Genomic DNA, 18,754 nt, shown 5'->3' with positions numbered 1-18,754 from the left:
TAGTTAAAACATTGTGAAATGTTAAGAAGTAACAATCCACAGTAAAGTGGGAGTCAGGTGGCTGAGTGGTGAGGGAATTGGGCTGGTAATCCGAAGGTTGCCAGTTCGATTCCCGGTCATGCCAACTGACGTTGTGTCCTTGGGCAAGGCACTTCTTACTTACTTACTGTAAGTCGCGAGAGCGTCTGCTAAATGACTAAATGTAAATGTAAGAAGGAAGAACATCTTACAGAAATACAAATAACTCGTTTTCTCAGGAGTACAAATAAAGCCAGAGTGATCAAATTGACAAGGTCAAATTAATACACAAATTACTTTAGTAGTATAAGAAGGTAGATTTAAAAATTATTTTGTTTGTGTCAGGCTACGGCCGACCGTGGGTCTCCCTTCCAAGCAATTTACTAGTGGTGCCATCGGCTTTTGCCACCCGGAAGAACGTCTATTATTGTTGTGACGACGATTTATTTTGTCTTGAGAAACATTCACTCTGTGATATCTGCACCTCTAGCAAACTACTTCTCTTTATACTAATATGTTTTATTTTACAAAATAATGATGAAACTATATGATTACACAATTAGCGTCACATGCAAATTAACAATACATTTACTGTGGATTGCAATTGCAAAGTTTTAAATCCCCAAAAGAATAATACAGTATCTCTATTGCGTTTGTCTCCATTTTCTATTCAAGAGCTGAGACTTAGAACATAAGATAAATATTACGTTTTTATTCAGGTAGAAGGCTCCACTGCAGCAATACATAACACTGCTCTCTTAATGCTGCCCACGAGAGCCGTAAAATAAAAATTCACAAAACAGGAGTACATACTTTGAGACACACAACACTGTCTGGTGACCGCTGCATCTTAAATTACATTAAATTAATTGTGATTGTATCAATCACATAATACAAACATCTCCATTAATAAAGACAACCACTGATGTAACAATGGAAGTAAAGATGGACGAGTTAGCTAGCACCGTGGTGATCTTAAAACTAAGCACAAAGTGGCAAATCCTGGACACAACGACGTCAAAATCAATGTCTATAATGCAAACCTTCAGAGCTGTTAGATTTGCAACATAATTTTGAACTTCAAAAACAATAAAACGTAAGGCATCACATAGTTTACATACCTACAGCCTGGGAAACAACTTTAGCTTTACATTGAGCATAGGAACACTCTTCTTTTGCTTTCAATGGCATATTGCGACCAACTGTATGAAGTGCAGCAGCGCCACCTACTGTTCGGGAGTGAAAATAAATAAGTATATTTTAAAAAATTAGAGAAAAGTCTCCACTGGATGAGTTACGTACTTGAAAACGTAACAAAGTAACTGAATAGATGACTAAATTACTAAATGAATACTTGGATTCAATAACACGTTATGTTATTTCTTACAACAATAAAAGTGATCAGATATCTTAGGGGTCCAGGCACATTGGGGGGGGGGTGGACGGCTGGGACCAAAGACCAAGTCCAGCCAACTTCCCATCCAATCACCACGTTTTGTTCACAACACAGGGAAATTTCACAAGCGTTTGTAATTCAATTTTAGGATTACTGTCGGAAAATGACATGGTCACTAAAAGTGTTTAATATCAACAACAAAAAAGTAGCTAATAAAAGGCAAAAGACACATTGTGTCAGCAATGACTGTAAAAAGAAGGTGTTACCTTTTTGTACCAGTAGAGGGCAGTGGTGATGTTCTCATCAGCTCCTCAGACAGCACTGTCCTGAACACTGCTGGGTCCTCTAAACGCTGGTCTCATATTACATATGGTTCCTTCTGACCCTTTGCCAAGCCTACCTTAATAAACGGTAGTATTAATATTAGCCAAGCCTAGCTTGATAAACGGTAGTATTAATATTAGCCAAGCCTAGCTTAATAAACGGTAGTATTAATATTAGAATCAGAATCAGAATCAGAATGGGATTTATTCGCCATGAACGTTTGCACAGGCAAGGAATTTGCTTTGGCAGCAAGGTGCATACAATAAACATATACCTAAAATTTAAATATGTGGACTATCTATACTAAGGGTACATAAACTAGCAGTACTAAGTGGGATTAGAATAGAATTAAATATACAATAAATAAAATATAAGTTGCCGTAAATTACAATATAAAAATACAAAAATACAAATATTACAAAAAATACAAATGTACAAGATACCATTATTGTAATGCAGTGCAAAAAGCAGTGTGTTTTAAGCAAGAAGTCATTAGAGTCAGTGTGGTCCCTTGGCCTTGTTGAAGAGGCCCACAGCGGAAGGGAAGAAACTGTTTTTGTGGCGTGAGGTATTGGTCCTGATGGACCGCAGCCTTCTGCCGGAGGGGAGTGACTGAAACAGGGAGTGTCCAGGGTGGGAGGAGTCGGCCACAATCTTCCTCGCTCGCCTCAGGGTCCTCGAGGTGTGCAGGTCCTCGAGGGTAGGCAGATTGCAGCCAATCACCTTCTCAGCAGTGCGGATGATACGCTGCAGTCTGCTCTTGTCCTTGGCAGTGGCAGCAGCGTACCAGACGGTGATGGAGGAGGTGAGGATGGACTCAATGATGGCTGAGTAGAAGTGCACCATCATTGTCTTTGGTAGGTTGAACTTCTTCAGCTGCCGAAGGAAGTACATCCTCTGTTGTGCTTTCTTGATGAGGGAGCTGATGTTCAGTTCCCACTTGAGGTCCTGGGAGAGGATAGTGCCCAGGAAGCGGAAGGACTCCACAGTGTTGACTGGGGAGTCACACAGGGTGATGGGGGTGAGTGGGGCTGTGTTCCTCCTGAAGTCCACAACCATCTCCACTGTCTTAAGAGCATTGAGCTCTAAGTTGTTCTGGCTGCACCAGGTTGGCCGCTTCCCACCTATAATCAGACTCGTCTCCACCAGAGATGAGCCCAATAAGGGTGGTGTCGTCCGCAAACTTCAGGAGTTTGACAGACGGATGACTGGAGGTGCAACTGTTGGTGTACAGGGAGAAGAGCAGAGGAGAAAGGACGCAGCCCTGAGGTGATCCGGTGCTGATGGACCGGGAGTCAGAGACTTGTGTTCCCAGCTTAACGCACTGCTTCCTGTCAGACAGGAAGTCTGTGATCCTGCAGGTGGAATCAGGCACGTTCAGCTGGGAGAGCTTGTCCTGAAGCAGGGCGGGGATGATGGTAATGAAGGCAGAGCTGAAGTCCACAAACAGGATCCTGGCATAGGATGCTGGGGAGTCCAGGTGCTGTAGGGTGAAGTGGAGGGCCATGTTAACTGCATCGTCCACAGACCTGTTGGCTCTGTAGGCAAACTGCAGGGGGTCCAGTAGAGGGTCAGTGATGCCAAGCCTAGCTTAATGAATAGTACTAATATTTGCCAAGCCTAGCTTAATAAACAGTATTAATATTAGCCAAGCCTAGCTTAATAAACTGTAGTATTAATATTAGCCAAGCCTAGCTTAATAAACGGTAGTATTAATGTTAGCCAAGCCTAGCTTAAGAAACTGAATGTGAACGTGTGTCTGGGTGGGGTCTGGTGAACCTGTGGCTGGGTGGGGTCTGGTGAACCTGTGGCTGGGTGGGGTCTGGTGAACCTGTGGCTGGGTGGGGTCTGGTGAACCTGTGGCTGGGTGGGGTCTGGTGAACCTGTGGCTGGGTGGGGTCTGGTGAACCTGTGGCTGGGTGGGGTCTGGTGAACCTGTGGCTGGGTGGGGTCTGGTGAACCTGTGGCTGGGTGAGGTCAGCGTGCAACAGAGAGCCACAGACAGACTACATACCAGACTGGGGTTACTGTACAGAGAGACTGCATACCAGACTGGACTTCCTGTGTGGGAAAGCCTGTGATTGGCTGGGTAGAGGAGACCGGGGCCAGCACTGGCCTCACCCAGACCCTGGGAGACCCTGGGAGTTTCCCTCAAGACTTCCTCCGAAGCCGTCACCCTGAGTCATGACCTTGGACACAGTGTCACCTGATGATGTCAGAGCTGTTGTGACTCTGTAATGTACTTCAGCTAAGGTGCTGCCTTGAGGGTCAGAGGATCCAGAAAGGCATCCTGGCTTGCAAACAGCAAAATGCTACCAGATGCAAGAAGACATCCTGGCCTTTTTGGCATACTGCACTTTACATACTATGTATTGGGACATACTGCACTTGACATACTATGTATTGGGACATACTAAATGTTTCTGGCATTCTAAATAGTATCTAGTGTAGTACGTAGGTGTTGAGAAGCTGGGTGGCTGTGTCAGAGCAGACAGTCGTGAGGGGGTTAACTGGCGTCAGCCATGTTGTATTTCCTGCTCTTATTGTCTCCATCCTGGAGGGAAGAGGGTGAACCAGCTCACATCCTGTCTGTTAAACCATTTATCCCCATAACAACCCTGCTCTGCTGTAACTACTGGTTCCTGTTGCCTGGGCGACATTAATAGGCTGCAGTGTCTGTGTATGAGTGTCCGTTTAGGAATAATTCCGACTGTCCTTACACAAACATATTTGAAACACATTCACATGTGAAATGTTCACACATGCATTCATACCACTGACAACTCACATCCACATATGTGAAATGCTCGCTTCGACATATCGAAATATCTGTACTTTATACTTCTTACATTTTAAAGCCAGGATTTACATCATTGATGAGTACTTGATGCGGACTCTACTACACTTTAACTCTATTGTATTCTACTCTAGGCTTCTCTGTTCTGTTCTGTTCTCCTCTCCTCTTCTCCCCTCTCCTCCTCTCCTCTTCTCCCCTCTCCCCCTCTCCCCCTCTCCCCCTCGCCTCCTCTCCTCTTCTCCCCTCTCCTCTTCTCCCCTCTCCTCCTCTCCTCTTCTCCCCTCTCCTCCTCTCCCCTCAACCCCTCTCCTCCTCTCCCCTTCTTCTTCTCTCTCCTATCCTTTCACTTGACAACCTGAATATATGACCTTCAAATGCCTTCTGGATATAGTGAAATGTTCTCACACTCTTACATTCTCAAAGCTAATCCTAACCCTATGAGTGTGAATGTGATTCACATCCATCTGTGCCAGCATTTAATATTTATGTAAATGTTAAGTAGAATGAATGTGTGTAAACATTTAACATTTGAATGCGTTTCATATGTGTCTATGCGAGCATTTCACACATATGTGTGGATGTGAGTTCAGTAGTATGGATGTGTGTGAACGTTTCATATGTGTTTGTGTAAGGACAGTCTGAACGGCCCCTCATATCTGTGACTTTCAATGCAATGTCATTGTCACAGACAGCAGCCATTACAGTGTGTGTGTGTGTGTGTGCGCATGTGGACAGGCATGCGGGCGGGGTGTGTGTGGACGGGCGGGGTGTGTGTGTGATTGGGCATGTGGATGCTGCATTTTCTTTATTTTTCCTCTACAACCTCCTCCTCCCTTCCTCTCCTCCACTCCACCCTCCTTCTCCCTTCCTCTCTCTCCCTCATCTCCACCCCCATCTTCTACTTTCCACGCTCCTTTCTTCTCCACTCTACCCCACCTTTCCACCCTCCTTACATCTTTCATTCCCAGCCGGAAACAGAAGCTTTCATCAGTCGTCTGAACTCCTCCTGACTTGGTTTCTAGTCTGGGTCTCTCCTGAACATCCACCCTAACCCCCTGAACTCGACCTCCCAGCTTCTCAGAGCCTCATGTTCTCAGTCTGGTTCCTCGTGGAGCCAGTTCACGTGCAGCCTAACCCCTCCTTCACCCACTGAGCTAAGCTTCTGTCACATCTCAGATAAAGAAAGTCACAGAGGCAGGAGATTACAAAGCGTTTAGATGTTGCGTCCGATTCACAGCAGTCTGAAAAGCCCCTGTGGGGGCTAAGAGAAAGAGAAGTTCTCAAAGCCCTGGGTGTGAGTCAGACTGCTCAGAATCCTGGGTCTTTGTTCACTTCCTGACTAGCCTGTGACTGGTTCCCTGACCCCATGTCGGTGCCCATGAGCAATTTACTCACTCAAAACATGCAAAGGCTCATGGGTAAAGGGATGTGCCTCTGTCCTTCACCTACTGATCCTCAACAGCAGTAGGGTTAGGTTAGGTTTAGGGTTAGCAGTAGGGTTAGCAGTAGGTCTCCCCGACTCCATTATGAGGAGGTCTGTACCTGAACTGGCTGCTGAACCGGCTGGTCTGTAGTCAGCAGCGGGAACCAGCTGGTCTGTAGTCAGAAGCTGTATCTGAACCCTGGTCTGTAGGACTCCTCTCTCAGCATATCCACACCTGGTAGCGCTCCTTGTAATGAGCACCAGCCACTGAGGACACGTGTGGATATTTTAAATGCAACACAATAAAACAACCCATATTTAGCTGGATGTCAGGGCCAAGGGGGCCTCACGGTCTTGTTAGCAGATGAAGACGTCCCTCCCCCCAAACACTTCATGGAGGTTACTGTAATTGTGTGTGTGTGCGTCAAGGTGTTGTGCTGTTTAGTGTGTGTTTGTATGTGCATATCTGTGTCTACGTGTAGTAATGTTTTCGTGTGTGTGTGCGTGGCTGGGTGGTTTATGTAGTGGAAAGTGCAGCCCCAGTGGAAACCACAGGGCAGCTCTAAACTTGGTGTGTTGTGATGTGGTGGGCCAGTGAAGCGTGACCAGGGGGGACACACCCTAGGGTCCCCCCTCCTTCTCCTCCCCCTCCTCCCCCTGCCTCCTCCCTCCCCCCCTTGAAGACTTACCCTCCTGTAGGGTTACCCTCCTCCCCTTGAAGACTTACCCTCCTGTAGGGTTACCCTCGCCCCCTTGAACACTTACCCTCCTGTAGGGTTACCCTCGCCCCCTTAAAGACTTACCCTCCTGTAGGGTTACCCTCCCCCCCTTAAAGACTTACCCTCCTGTAGGGTTACTCTCCCACTAGGCTCCTGGAGATCTATCCTCCAGTTGTAATAAAGGACACGTGCTCAATCTTTTTTTCCCTTTAAATCAAAGATATTTAATATTCAATATATTTATAAAATACAGGACAATATAAATATTAGAAAATGTAATACGCTTATTCGTTTGGTTGACAATAACACTGAAGATGTAACACTGCCGGCCTGACAAAAAATAATATTAGTTGAATCCAGAGGGCTGTCCTCGTACAGAGGAGTGGAGCCTCACATCAGACAAGCTGCAGGGGCCCTGCCTCACATCAGACAAGCTGCAGGGTCCCTGCCTCACATCAGACAAGCTGCAGGGTCCCTGCCTCACATCAGACAAGCTGCAGGGGCCCTGCCTCATCAGACAAGCTGCAGGGGCCCTGCCTCACATCAGACAAGCTGCAGGGGCCCTGCCTCACATCAGACAAGCTGCAGGGGCCCTGCCTCACATCAGACAAGCTGCAGGGGCCCTGCCTCACATCAGACAAGCTGCAGGGGCCCTGCCTCACATCAGACAAGCTGCAGGGGCCCTGCCTCACATCAGACAAGCTGCAGGGGCCCTGCCTCACATCAGACAAGCTGCAGGGGCCCTGCCTCACATCAGACAAGCTGCAGGGGCCCTGCCTCACATCAGACAAGCTGCAGGGGCCCTGCCTCACAGCAGACAAGCTGCAGGGGCCCTGCCTCACATCAGACAAGCTGCAGGGGCCCTGCCTCACAGCAGACAAGCTGCAGGGGCCCTGCCTCACAGCAGACAAGCTGCAGGGGCCCTGCCTCACAGCAGACAAGCTGCAGGGGCCCTGCCTCACAGCAGACAAGCTGCAGGGGCCCTGCCTCACAGCAGACAAGCTGCCTCACTATGGCCCATGGTTCACACTTGTGTACAAAACGAGAATTAGTCTGAATATACAATTTAACACAAGGCATGGAAATGGTTCACATGTGGACTCGTTTGAACATAAACTACATCCACAGTGTTTACAACATAAAACAATTCCAGTTATTATAGAATGAGTTGCTAATATTTGTATATTATTTGTTACAAATATTGTATGTGCTCTGAGTAGTAGTTTTCATGTAGAGAGCTGGATGTAAGGGGGAAGGCATAACCAGGGGTTAGAACACATGACGGCAAGCTGCAGGTTTAAATTCCCCCTGCACTATACATATCTTTGGACAAATTAAAGAGTATGATGTGTCCTTGAGCTACCCTGGTCTACCCAGGCTCATGAACAACAGAGGGAGATCTGTTCAGGTCAGAAAGGTTCAGAAAAACGTTGGTAAATGAGGAGGAATAACAGTTTGAGTCAGTATCTGGGTGGCTGTGTGTAGCTGCTAGTGGAGCTGACTGTTATTGTCCCTGCTAGTGGAGCTGGCTGTTATTGTCCCTGCTAGTGGAGCTGACTGTTATTGTCCCTGCTAGTGGAGCTGACTGTTATTGTCCCTGCTAGTGGAGCTGACTGTTATTGTCCCTGCTAGTGGAGCTGACCGTTATTGTCCCTGCTAGTGGAGCTGACTGTTATTGTCCCTGCTAGTGGAGCTGACTGTTATTGTCCCTGCTAGTGGAGCTGACTGTTATTGTCCCTGCTAGTGGAGCTGACCGTTATTGTCCCTGCTAGTGGAGCTGACCGTTATTGTCCCTGCTAGTGGAGCTGACCGTTATTGTCCCTGCTAGTGGAGCTGACTGTTATTGTCCCTGCTAGTGGAGCTGACTGTTATTGTCCCTGCTAGTGGAGCTGACTGTTATTGTCCCTGCTAGTGGAGCTGACTGTTATTGTCCCTGCTAGTGGAGCTGACCGTTATTGTCCCTGCTAGTGGAGCTGACTGTTATTGTCCCTGCTAGTGGAGCTGACCGTTATTGTCCCTGCTAGTGGAGCTGACCGTTATAGTCTCTCCTCACCAGCAGCCAGAAATGACCTTGTAGAGGCAGGAATAGCTCTGTGGTCCAGCCTGGCTCTGCCCTCCTCAGCCACAGCTATCTTCTCTTCCCCTCTCTCCTCACTTCCCCTCTCTCCTCTCCTCTCTTTCCCCTTCTAGTTATTTTCTCCTCCTCCCTCTTCTCCATACCTCCTTCTGTAACCACAGTCATCTTCCTCTCTCCACCCACTGGGTCACAGAGGGCATCCTGGAGGCTGGAGCCTGGAGGCTGGTGCCTGGAGGCTGGAGGCTGGAGCCTGGAGGCTGGTGCCTGGAGGCTGGAGCCTGGAGCCTGGAGGCTGGAGGCTGGTGCCTGGAGGCTGGTGCCTGGAGGCTGGAGGCTGGTGCCTGGAGGCTGGTGCCTGGAGGCTGGTGCCTGGAGGCTGGTGCCTGGAGGCTGGAGGCTGGTGCCTGGAGGCTGGTGCCTGGAGGCTGGAGGCTGGTGCCTGGAGGCTGGAGGCTGGTGCCTGGAGGCTGGAGCCTGGAGGCTGGAGGCTGGAGGCTGGAGCCTAGAGGCTGGTTGCCTTCTGCCTGCCTGGTGTGGCTCGTAGGTCCCATTCAGACAGGGGATTGTGTTCCTCTGAGTGTCAGACACTTACATTTGTTGTTTGTCCAGCTTTGCATCAGACAGCCAGGGTTTATTTTAGTCTGTCAGTATACCTGCAAGTCTAGGCTTTGTCCAAGTGAACCAGTTTATCCTCTCCTCCTTTCTCCTCCCCCTGCCCTTGGTCGCTCAGCACTTGGTGGCTGAGGTGAGGCCAGGGGCTGCGGTTAGGCCAGGGGCTGCGGTTAGGCCAGGGGCTGAGGTTAGGCCAGGGGCTGAGGTGAGGCCAGGGGCTGAGGTTGTGGGCTCAGTCTTGGCCACCAACAGTCGCAAAGTGTTTCTCGACGAGCGAATAAGCTCACGGCCGCTGTAAGGGAGGGATGTAGAGAGAGAAGGGAGAGAGGGATGTAGAGAGATAAGGGAGAGAGGGATGTAGAGAGAGAAGGGAGAGAGGGATTAAGAGAGAGTAACTATACTATACTACAAAATATGTGAGTAACTCCACAGGTCTATGGGAGTACCATACTGTGTGAGTAACTCCAGGTCTATGGGAGTACCATACTGTGTGAGTAACTCCAGGTCTATGGGAGTACCATACTGTGTGAGTAACTCCAGGTCTATGGGAGTACCATACTGTGTGAGTAACTCCAGGTCTATGGGAGTACCATACTGTGTGAGTAACTCCAGGTCTATGGGAGTACCATACTGTGGGAGTAACTCCAGGTCTATGGGAGTACCATACTGTGGGAGTAACTCCAGGTCTATGGGAGTACCATACTGTGGGAGTAACTCCAGGTCTATGGGAGTACCATACTGTGGGAGTAACTCCAGGTCTATGGGAGTACCATACTGTGGGAGTAACTCCAGGTCTATGGGAGTACCATACTGTGGGAGTAACTCCAGGTCTATGGGAGTACCATACTGTGTGAGTAACTCCAGGTCTATGGGAGTACCATACTGTGTGAGTAACTCCAGGTCTATGGGAGTACCATACTGTGTGAGTAACTCCAGGTCTATGGGAGTACCATACTGTGTGAGTAACTCCAGGTCTATGGGAGTACCATACTGTGTGAGTAACTCCAGGTCTATGGGAGTACCATACTGTGTAAGTAACTCCAGGTCTATGGGAGTACCATACTGTGGGAGTAACTCCAGGTCTATGGGAGTACCATACTGTGTGAGTAACTCCAGGTCTATGGGAGTACCATACTGTGGGAGTAACTCCAGGTCTATGGGAGTACCATACTGTGGGAGTAACTCCAGGTCTATGGGAGTACCATACTGTGGGAGTAACTCCAGGTCTATGGGAGTACCATACTGTGTGAGTAACTCCAGGTCTATGGGAGTACCATACTGTGTGAGTAACTCCAGGTCTATGGGAGTACCATACTGTGGGACTTACACGTGGTACTCCATGCCCACCAGGCTGATGCCGTTGACAGCCAGGATACGGTCGCCTGGTCCCAGTCTGTGGCAGCCTGCTGCAGGAGAGTCTGGAACCACTGACTTTATGTAAATACCACTCACCCTCAGAGGACACTTCTAGAGAGAGGGGGGGAAAGAGAGAGGTGGAGGGAGAGAGAGAGGAGGGGAGAGGAGAGAGAGAGGGGAGGGGGGAGAGAGAGACGTAGAGGGAAAGAGAGAGAAAGAGGGGGAGAGGAGAGAGTGATAGACAGGGGACAGAGAGAAATAGGGAGAGAGAGAGAGGATGAGGAGGGAGGTCTGTGACACACACAACCTTAACTGTGATGTTGTACATGACTAAAGGACTACAGGACTGTTACACACTACAGGACTGCAGTTCTCTCTAAGGCCTGGAAGGGGAGCTGTGTACAGCAAGTCTCCCAGGTGCAGTCAGGTTCCTGTATTATCAGGATATAAGAACCTGCAGCCCAATGCTCCAACCACCGAGCTACACTGTACATCATCTTACTTTTTCAGTAGTTCATAAAATTGCTTCAGCTATTCTCCATTGTCCTATACTACTACACAGCTTGTGGAAGGAGGAGAATGTGATTGGTCAGATCAGCTGTCACTCACCAGTCCGTCCACCAATGCAAGGCCCAGACCGTGAGGACCTCTGTGCAGCTCCACAATGAACACATCATCATCACCAGTCCTCCTGGTACTACAGCCGACAGCTGGCAGAGAGAGAGGGAAGAGAGAGGGAAGAGAGAGGGAGAAGAGAGAGAGAGAGGGAAGAGAGAGAGAGAGGTAGAGAGAGAGAAGAGCAAAACAAAACAGAGGAGGGGATGAGAGAGGGAGTAGAGAGATAAAGAAGTCCAAGATTATTGAACTAAACTTAACCTGAGCTTGTTCTAACGTTATACTATGATCAGAGACACACACACACACGCTGGGGCAATATGAGAGACAGATGCAGGATGAACATTACAGCAAGTGTGAGCCTGTTAGATCTGACCTGAGACCAGCCTGTTAGATCTGACCTGAGACCAGCCTGTTAGATCTGACCTGAGACCAGCCTGTTAGATCTGACCTGAGACCAGCCTGTTAGATCTGACCTGAGATCAGCCTGGTCAGCCATGCTCAGACATGCTAATGAGAACCAGGCTGGACCTGAGAAATGCTAAACACACACAGGGGTCATGCTAAAAACACACTAAACACATGCTGAAACATGGTGGAACAGTGCTATGAGAGCTGGTCAGGTGATTACCACCACCTGACCAGCCTAAACACCAACTCTCTCACACGCCTACAACTCTCTGTCTCTCTACCTCTCTCTGTCTCTCTCTGCCTCTCTCTCTCGCTACCTCTCTCTCTCTGTCTCTCTCTACCTCTCTCTACATCTCTCTCTCTCCATCTCGTCCTCTCTCTCTCCCCTCCTGTCACCCCCTCCCCTAGCTCCCTTCTACCCCTACCAGATTCCTCAGGTCTAGCCAGCTGTAAACCTCCATCATGTGTGTGTGTGTGTAGGGCTGGGCGATATATCGAATATTAGCGATAATATCGCAATAATTTTGACGACGATGTAAAATTTGAAAATATCGTGAATATCGAATATTTACAAAATATTATATTTCTTGCCTCTATTTTTGTCCTGTCACATAAGAACCTCTGCATGAATTGTTCTATGTGAGGTCCATTTTGTCAAGTTGCAAGTACCATGTAATGGCAACTGCTTTATGTGTAGTAACTTTGCACTACACATTTTGTACTTTGTAACAATAGCTGTTCTATCAACAACTATCTAAATACTTTTTGTTGTTTTCTAATGGGGGCAAAAGAAAATCATGTTTTTTTATTATTTAAATGCAAATGCAAACATATCGAGATATATATATATATCGAATAATCGAATTTCTTTTGACAATATCGAGATATAATGTTTTAAATATATCGCCCAGCCCTATGTGTGTGTCTGTGGCATATACCATATATATATACTGTGTTGAGTAGACAACCTACTGGGCGTGTGTCCTCGCGGCCCCTCCTGCAGCCCTGCCTCCAGAGGGCCTTGCTCAAGAGGGCCTCGCTCCAGAGGGCCTTGCTCCAGACCCTGGGGGGTGTTGGGGGGGTTGAGGAGGCAGGAGGGGTCCAGCGCCATGCGCCGGGGGCTCTTCCCTGACCCAGGCAAGGAGCTCTGCAGCTCCAAGCTCCGTAGCTTCTGGGTGAGGACCGCTGGGGGGTCCGCTGGGGGGTCCGCAGGGGCCCCTCTGAGGGGGGCCGTGGCAGGGGGAGGAGTAGAGGGAAACTGGATATCAGAGGGGGTGCTGTTCATAACCTGAGGGAGAAGTTAGGTGAGGGGACAGACAGAGAGAGGGAGGTGGGAGAGGTGGATGAGAGGTGAGGTGAAGGAGAGAGAAAGAGAGAGAAAGAGGGGGAGGTGGGAGAGGGGGAGGAGAGGAGAGGTGAAGGGAGAGAGAGAGAGGGAGAGAGAGAGGTGGGAGAGGGGGAGGAGAGGTGAGATGAGATGGTTAAAATAAGAACCAGATGGAGAAACATCAAAGAAAAATGAAAATGAGAAGTGTCTTATCTAATTACCATAACAACGACCATAAAAAATAGTTATGTCAAGAAAGTCTTCTTTACTCGGGTCTCTCTGGGTGCCTGGCTGGGTAAGGGGTCAGGGGTTGACTAGGGTTCCTACCTGCTGCTCAGGGTCAACATCAGCTTGCTTCTCATTGGTGGAGAGGCGACCTATGAACTCCTGCAGGCGCTGGAGCTGTCGTAACAGATCTCGATCTGTGATTGGCTGAGCCAGCTCCAGGTGGAAACTGGAGGTGGGCAGGATGAGGGGCGGGTGGTTGTCAAAACTCTCCAGGAGGTCCTCTGTACACAGGATATGACATCATATGGAGTAGAAGAGGCAAATGTGTAAGTGTGTGTATATACTGTATGTGTGTTTGTGTGTATATATATGTGTATATATATGACCCACCAGTGCGCAGGGCTGCGGGGGTGTCCTGGGGAGGGGGAGTCCAGCAGGGGGCACCTCCAGAGAGGTGAGAGTTAGGGGGGTCAGGGTGGTGAGGGTTAGGGGGGTCAGGGTTAGGGAGGTCAGGGTGGTGAGGGTTAGGGAGGTCAGAGTGGTGAGGGTTAGGGTGGTGAGGGTTAGGGAGGTCGGGGTGGTCAGGGTGGTGAGGGTTAGGGAGGTCAGGGTGGTGAGGGTCAGGGTGGTGAGGGCTAGGGAGGTCAGGGTGGTGAGGGTTAGGGAGGTCAGGGTGGTGAGGGTTAGGGAGGTCAGGGTGGTGAGGGTTAGGGGGGTCAGGGTGGTGAGGGTTAGGGTGGTGAGGGTTAGGGAGGTCAGAGTGGTGAGGGTTAGGGTGGTGAGGGTTAGGGAGGTCAGAGTGGTGAGGGTTAGGGTGGTGAGGGTTAGGGAGGTCGGGGTGGTCAGGGTGGTGAGGGTTAGGGAGGTCAGGGTGGTGAGGGTCAGGGTGGTGAGGGCTAGGGAGGTCAGGGTGGTGAGGGTTAGGGAGGTCAGGGTGGTGAGAGTTAGGGAGGTCAGGGTGGTGAGGGTTAGGGGGATCAGGGTGGTGAGGGTTAGGGAGGTGAGAGTGGTGAGGGTTAGGGAGGTCGGGGTGGTGAGGGTTAGGGAGGTCAGGGTGGTGAGGATTAGGGGGGTCAGGGGTGGTGAGGGTTAGGGGGGTCAGGGTGGTGAGGGTTAGGGAGGTCAGGGTGGTGAGGGTTAGGGAGGTCAGGGTGGTACTCTCTCAGCAGGTGGTGCAGCTGGGCCGCGTTCAGGGCCGGGAACTCTGACCTGAGGAAGCTCCAGGAGGCCTGGCACACAAACACACATATATACACGCACACATACATATACACACACACACACACATAGCCAGCCACGGACACACACACAAAGAAACAGAACATAAGCATATGAGCAGACAGATGGGGTGTGTGTGTGTGTGGGGGGGGGGGGGGTGAGGGGGTCTCTCAGGGTCTCTCTCTGGGGTGTAAAGGAAGTCTGGCGGTCAGGGTCTCTAATCCCAGGGGTGGTCTGACTCAAAAAGTCTAAACTAATCTCAGGATCCAGTCAAACACTTTGACCAGTTTATATACACACACACACACACACACACCTTCACACCCACACGCACACACACACACCCACACATGGACACACACACACACACACACCCACAAGTTAGAAACATTGGTTTGCTGTTTACTCTCGTCAGCTCCCATAAACCAGGATCAGGATGAATGTGTGTGTGTGTAACTAAATGTGTGTACCTAAGTAACTAGCCAACCATCACCGGATCAGTGACCTGGGCGCCCTGCTCAACTCTCAGCACCCCAACACAAACAGGATTACAGAGAACATGGTGGAGAGAGGATTATCTGCTCTACACCAGGACACTCTCCCTTCTGTCCCTGCTGTCCCTCCCCCCTCCCCCCCCTCCCTCCCTGTGTGTGTATGCGTGTGTGTTTATATATTGTGTGTGTGTGTATTGTGTGTGTGTGTATCATGTGTGTGTATGGTGTGTGTGTGTGTGTGTATGGTGTGTGTGTATGGTGTGTGTGTATGGTGTGTGTGTGTGTATGGTGTGTGTGTATGGTGTGTGTGTGTGTGTATGGTGTGTGTATGGTGTGTGTGTGTGTGTATGGTGTTTGTGTATGGTGTGTGTGTGTGTGTATGGTGTGTGTATGGTGTGTGTGTGTGTGTATGGTGTGTGTGTGTGTATGGTGTGTGTGTATGGTGTGTGTGTGTGTGTGTATGGTGTGTGTGTATGGTGTGTGTGTGTGTGTATGGTGTGTGTGTATGGTGTGTGTGACCTGCAGCAGGGTGTTCCTGGGAGTGGCCAACAGGTTGGCAGCAGCAGACAGCTTCATGAGGACCTGCTCCTCCAGGCTCTGGCTCTGCACCCAGTCCACCAGCACGTCCAGGTTGGCCCGCAGCTGCACCCCACGACACCACTGGTAGAACCCGCCCTCAGAACCTGGGACAAGCACACAACCATGGGAACAAATACAGAACCACAGGATCCAGGGTCAGGGTAAGGGCTGGACACCAGCTCAACAGCTGCTCTGTGATTGGTTAGGGGGCTTCCTGTCTGGTGTATCATGTCTGTGTGTCTCTCTGTGTGTGTCTCTGTGTGTGTGTGTCTCTGTGTGTGTCTCTCTCTGTGTATGTCTCTGTGTGTGTATGTCTCGGTGTGTGTGTCTCTCTGTGTGTGTGTGTCTCTGTGTGTGTGTGTCTCTCTGTGTGTGTCTCTGTGTGTGTGTCTCTCTGTGTGTGTCTCTGTGTGTGTGTCTCTCTGTGTGTGTCTCTGTGTGTGTGTCTCTGTGTGTGTGTGTGTCTCTGTGTGTGTCTCTCTGTGTGTGTCTCTCTGTGTGTGTCTCTCTGTGTGTGTCTCTCTGTGTGTGTCTCTGTGTGTGTGTCTCTGTGTGTGTGTCTCTGTGTGTGTCTCTCTGTGTGTCTCTCTCTGTGTGTCTCTCTCTGTGTGTCTCTCTCTGTGTGTCTCTCTGTGTGTGTCTGTGTGTGTGTGTGTCTCTGTGTGTGTGCCCCTGCAGTCTGCCCACCTCTCTCCATGAGAGCGTTGAAGAGCGAGGCGTTGATGAAGAACAGCAGGAAGCTGCAGAGCTGGGAGCAGAGCAGGGGGTGCAGCTGCAGGTCCTGCAGCAGCCACAGCACCCCCTGCAGGAGCGCCAGCACCCGCCGCACCCCCTCCGGCACAGTCAGCTGCCCCTGCTCACTGAAGGGGTTACCGTTCAGGAAACCTGGCAACGCCCCGTACATACTCTGGAGAGAGAGGGAGGGGGGGGGGAGTTATACACTAGCAACCCTGTAGGAGAGGGGGGTTATACACTGGCAACCGTGTAGGAGAGGGGAGGGGGGAAGGGGGGATATACACTGGCAACCCTGTAGGAGAGGGGAGGGGGGAAGGGGGGTTATAAACTGGCAACCCTGTAGAAGCGGGGGATTTTGATGAAGGGGGAATTTGAGGGAGGCATAGGAGGTGGAGGTGGGAATAAGGGGGGCATAGATGGTGGAGGTGGGAGTAAGGGGGGCATAGATGGTGGAGGTGGGAGTAAGGGGGGCATTGGAGAGACAGGGTGTGTGAGAACAGGGTTGTAATATTGGAGGGTCTTAATCTGTCATGTTTGGACCTGTGTTCTGTACATACCGGCCCTGTGTGTGTGTGTGTGTGTGTGTGTGTGTGTGTGTGTGTGTGTGAGAGAGAGAGAAAGAGAGAGACAGAAAGTGGGTGGACTGGGAGAGGAAGGCTTTCACAGAGCAGTCAGGAAACAAAGCAGGAAAGTCTGTTTCCCAGGATACAGGAAAGGTGGGACTGGAACACACACGCACGCACACACACACACACACACACACACACACCTCACTAGTCTCTCAGCATTGGGATAACCTCTACATGATTCTACTCATTATGAAACACTCCATTCATCTACAATAGTTGTGTACTTCACTGTTACCTGTTTTGAAGAAGTTAAACATGCGTCTCCTTACACACACACACACACACTCACTCACACACACACACGCACACACACACTCACAACACAGGACTAACAGAATGAGCTCAACCCATCATTCACCATCCAGGTTGTGAGGCATTCCGTCTGGCTTAGACAGCTAAACAACACACACACACACACAGACCAGTAGACACAGAGACAGGCAGACAGGCAGGCAGACAGACTGTGATTCTATTGTCTCTGAGACCAGAGCCTCTCTCAGAAAACTGTCAGTCGCCAGCGACAGGGTCACCATGGTTACAGGGGTTAGGCCAGGGTGTGGTCACCATAGTTACAGGGGTTAGGCCAGGTTGTGGTCACCATAGTTACAGGGGTTAGGCCAGGTTGTGGTCACCATAGTTACAGGGGTTAGGCCAGGGTGTGGCAGCGAGGCTGTCCGGTCACTTAAAGCCGTTTAGCCTGTGGGACACTTACCACGTCCACTCAGTTTGGACCACAACAATGTCCTCTTGGTCTCACGGTAGAGCTCAGCAGACAGAAGAACAGGGGGTTAGACCCCCAGACACTGAGCTAAGGTGACCAACCCTGCCTGTGAGGTAGTGAGCCTTGTCTGATCCTCAAACCACCCCCGCTACTGACCTTGGTGAGGTAGTAGACAGTCTGCTGGAAGGTGAACATGATGACCTCCTCCAGCGCCGTCATGGTCTCCTCACATGAGGACCGCACACACAACACCTCAGACTCCCACACACCTGGAACACACACACGCACACAGAGACACACACGCACACAGAGACACACACACACACACGCACACAGAGACACACACGCACACAGAGACACACACACACACAGAGACACACACGCACACAGAGACACACACACACACACGCACACAGAGACACACACGCACACAGAGACACACACGCACACAGAGACACACACACACACACGCACACAGAGACACACACGCACACAGAGACACACACACACACGCACACAGAGACACACACGCACACAGAGACACACACGCACACAGAGACACACACGCACACAGAGACACACACGCACACAGAGACACACACGCACACAGAGACACACATGCATAGACACACATGATATAAGTGAGCTGATAAATGAAAAGCACCCTTCTGGTCTTTCTTGCCTCGCCCCCCATCTCCTCCCCCCCTCCTCCTACCCTCCCCCTCCTCCCCCTCCTCCTCCTCCTACCCTCCTCCTCCCCCCCCCCTCCCCCCCCCTCCTACCCTCCTCCCCCCCCTCCCACCCCCTCCTACCCTCCTCCTCCCCCCCCCCCCCCCCTCCTACCCTCCTCCTCCTGTTGTGGAGGCAGCAGTAACGGGACCTCCAGCTGGATGAAGTGCAGCAGCTCCAGGGCGTTGGCCATCCAGAGCACCAGGGGCCGCAGACCTGGGGTCAGATCCTGCAGCGACGCGTCCTGCTCAGGGTCCACACCGGGGCTGCAGGGAGAGGCTGGTCTCAGGTCAGGTCTAACAGGCTGGTCTCAGGTCAGGTCTAACAGGCTGGTCTCAAGTCAGGT

At 50.5% G+C, this 18,754-nt stretch overlaps 2 protein-coding genes across 2 annotated transcripts in view; one reads left to right on the top strand and one right to left on the bottom strand.

Moving 5' to 3' along the window:
* LOC136939424 (zinc finger protein 883-like) overlaps positions 1-18,754 on the top strand; it is a 51,226-nt gene that overhangs the window by 26,318 nt on the left and 6,154 nt on the right. The gene's annotated exons all lie outside the window — the stretch shown is intronic.
* The window catches only part of LOC136938042 (ras-associating and dilute domain-containing protein-like), a 10,581-nt gene continuing 1,023 nt past the window's right edge, over positions 9,197-18,754 (bottom strand). The window contains exons 2-12 of the mRNA XM_067231257.1: positions 18,523-18,652; positions 17,836-17,948; positions 16,282-16,501; positions 15,535-15,698; positions 14,444-14,532; positions 13,694-13,938; positions 13,403-13,584; positions 12,721-13,036; positions 11,332-11,432; positions 10,694-10,833; positions 9,197-9,658 (exon numbers count right to left, since the gene is read on the bottom strand). Coding sequence (XP_067087358.1) covers positions 9,481-9,658; positions 10,694-10,833; positions 11,332-11,432; positions 12,721-13,036; positions 13,403-13,584; positions 13,694-13,938; positions 14,444-14,532; positions 15,535-15,698; positions 16,282-16,501; positions 17,836-17,948; positions 18,523-18,652 — 1,878 coding nt within the window. The 3' untranslated portion in view covers positions 9,197-9,480. The remainder of the gene's footprint in view (positions 9,659-10,693; positions 10,834-11,331; positions 11,433-12,720; positions 13,037-13,402; positions 13,585-13,693; positions 13,939-14,443; positions 14,533-15,534; positions 15,699-16,281; positions 16,502-17,835; positions 17,949-18,522; positions 18,653-18,754) is intronic.

This window comes from Osmerus mordax, chromosome 3 (genome assembly GCF_038355195.1).
Source record: "Osmerus mordax isolate fOsmMor3 chromosome 3, fOsmMor3.pri, whole genome shotgun sequence".
In the NCBI taxonomy this organism is placed as follows: domain Eukaryota; kingdom Metazoa; phylum Chordata; class Actinopteri; order Osmeriformes; family Osmeridae; genus Osmerus; species Osmerus mordax.
Note: the sequence above shows the minus strand (reverse complement) of the source record. Positions and strands in the feature narration are given on the sequence as shown.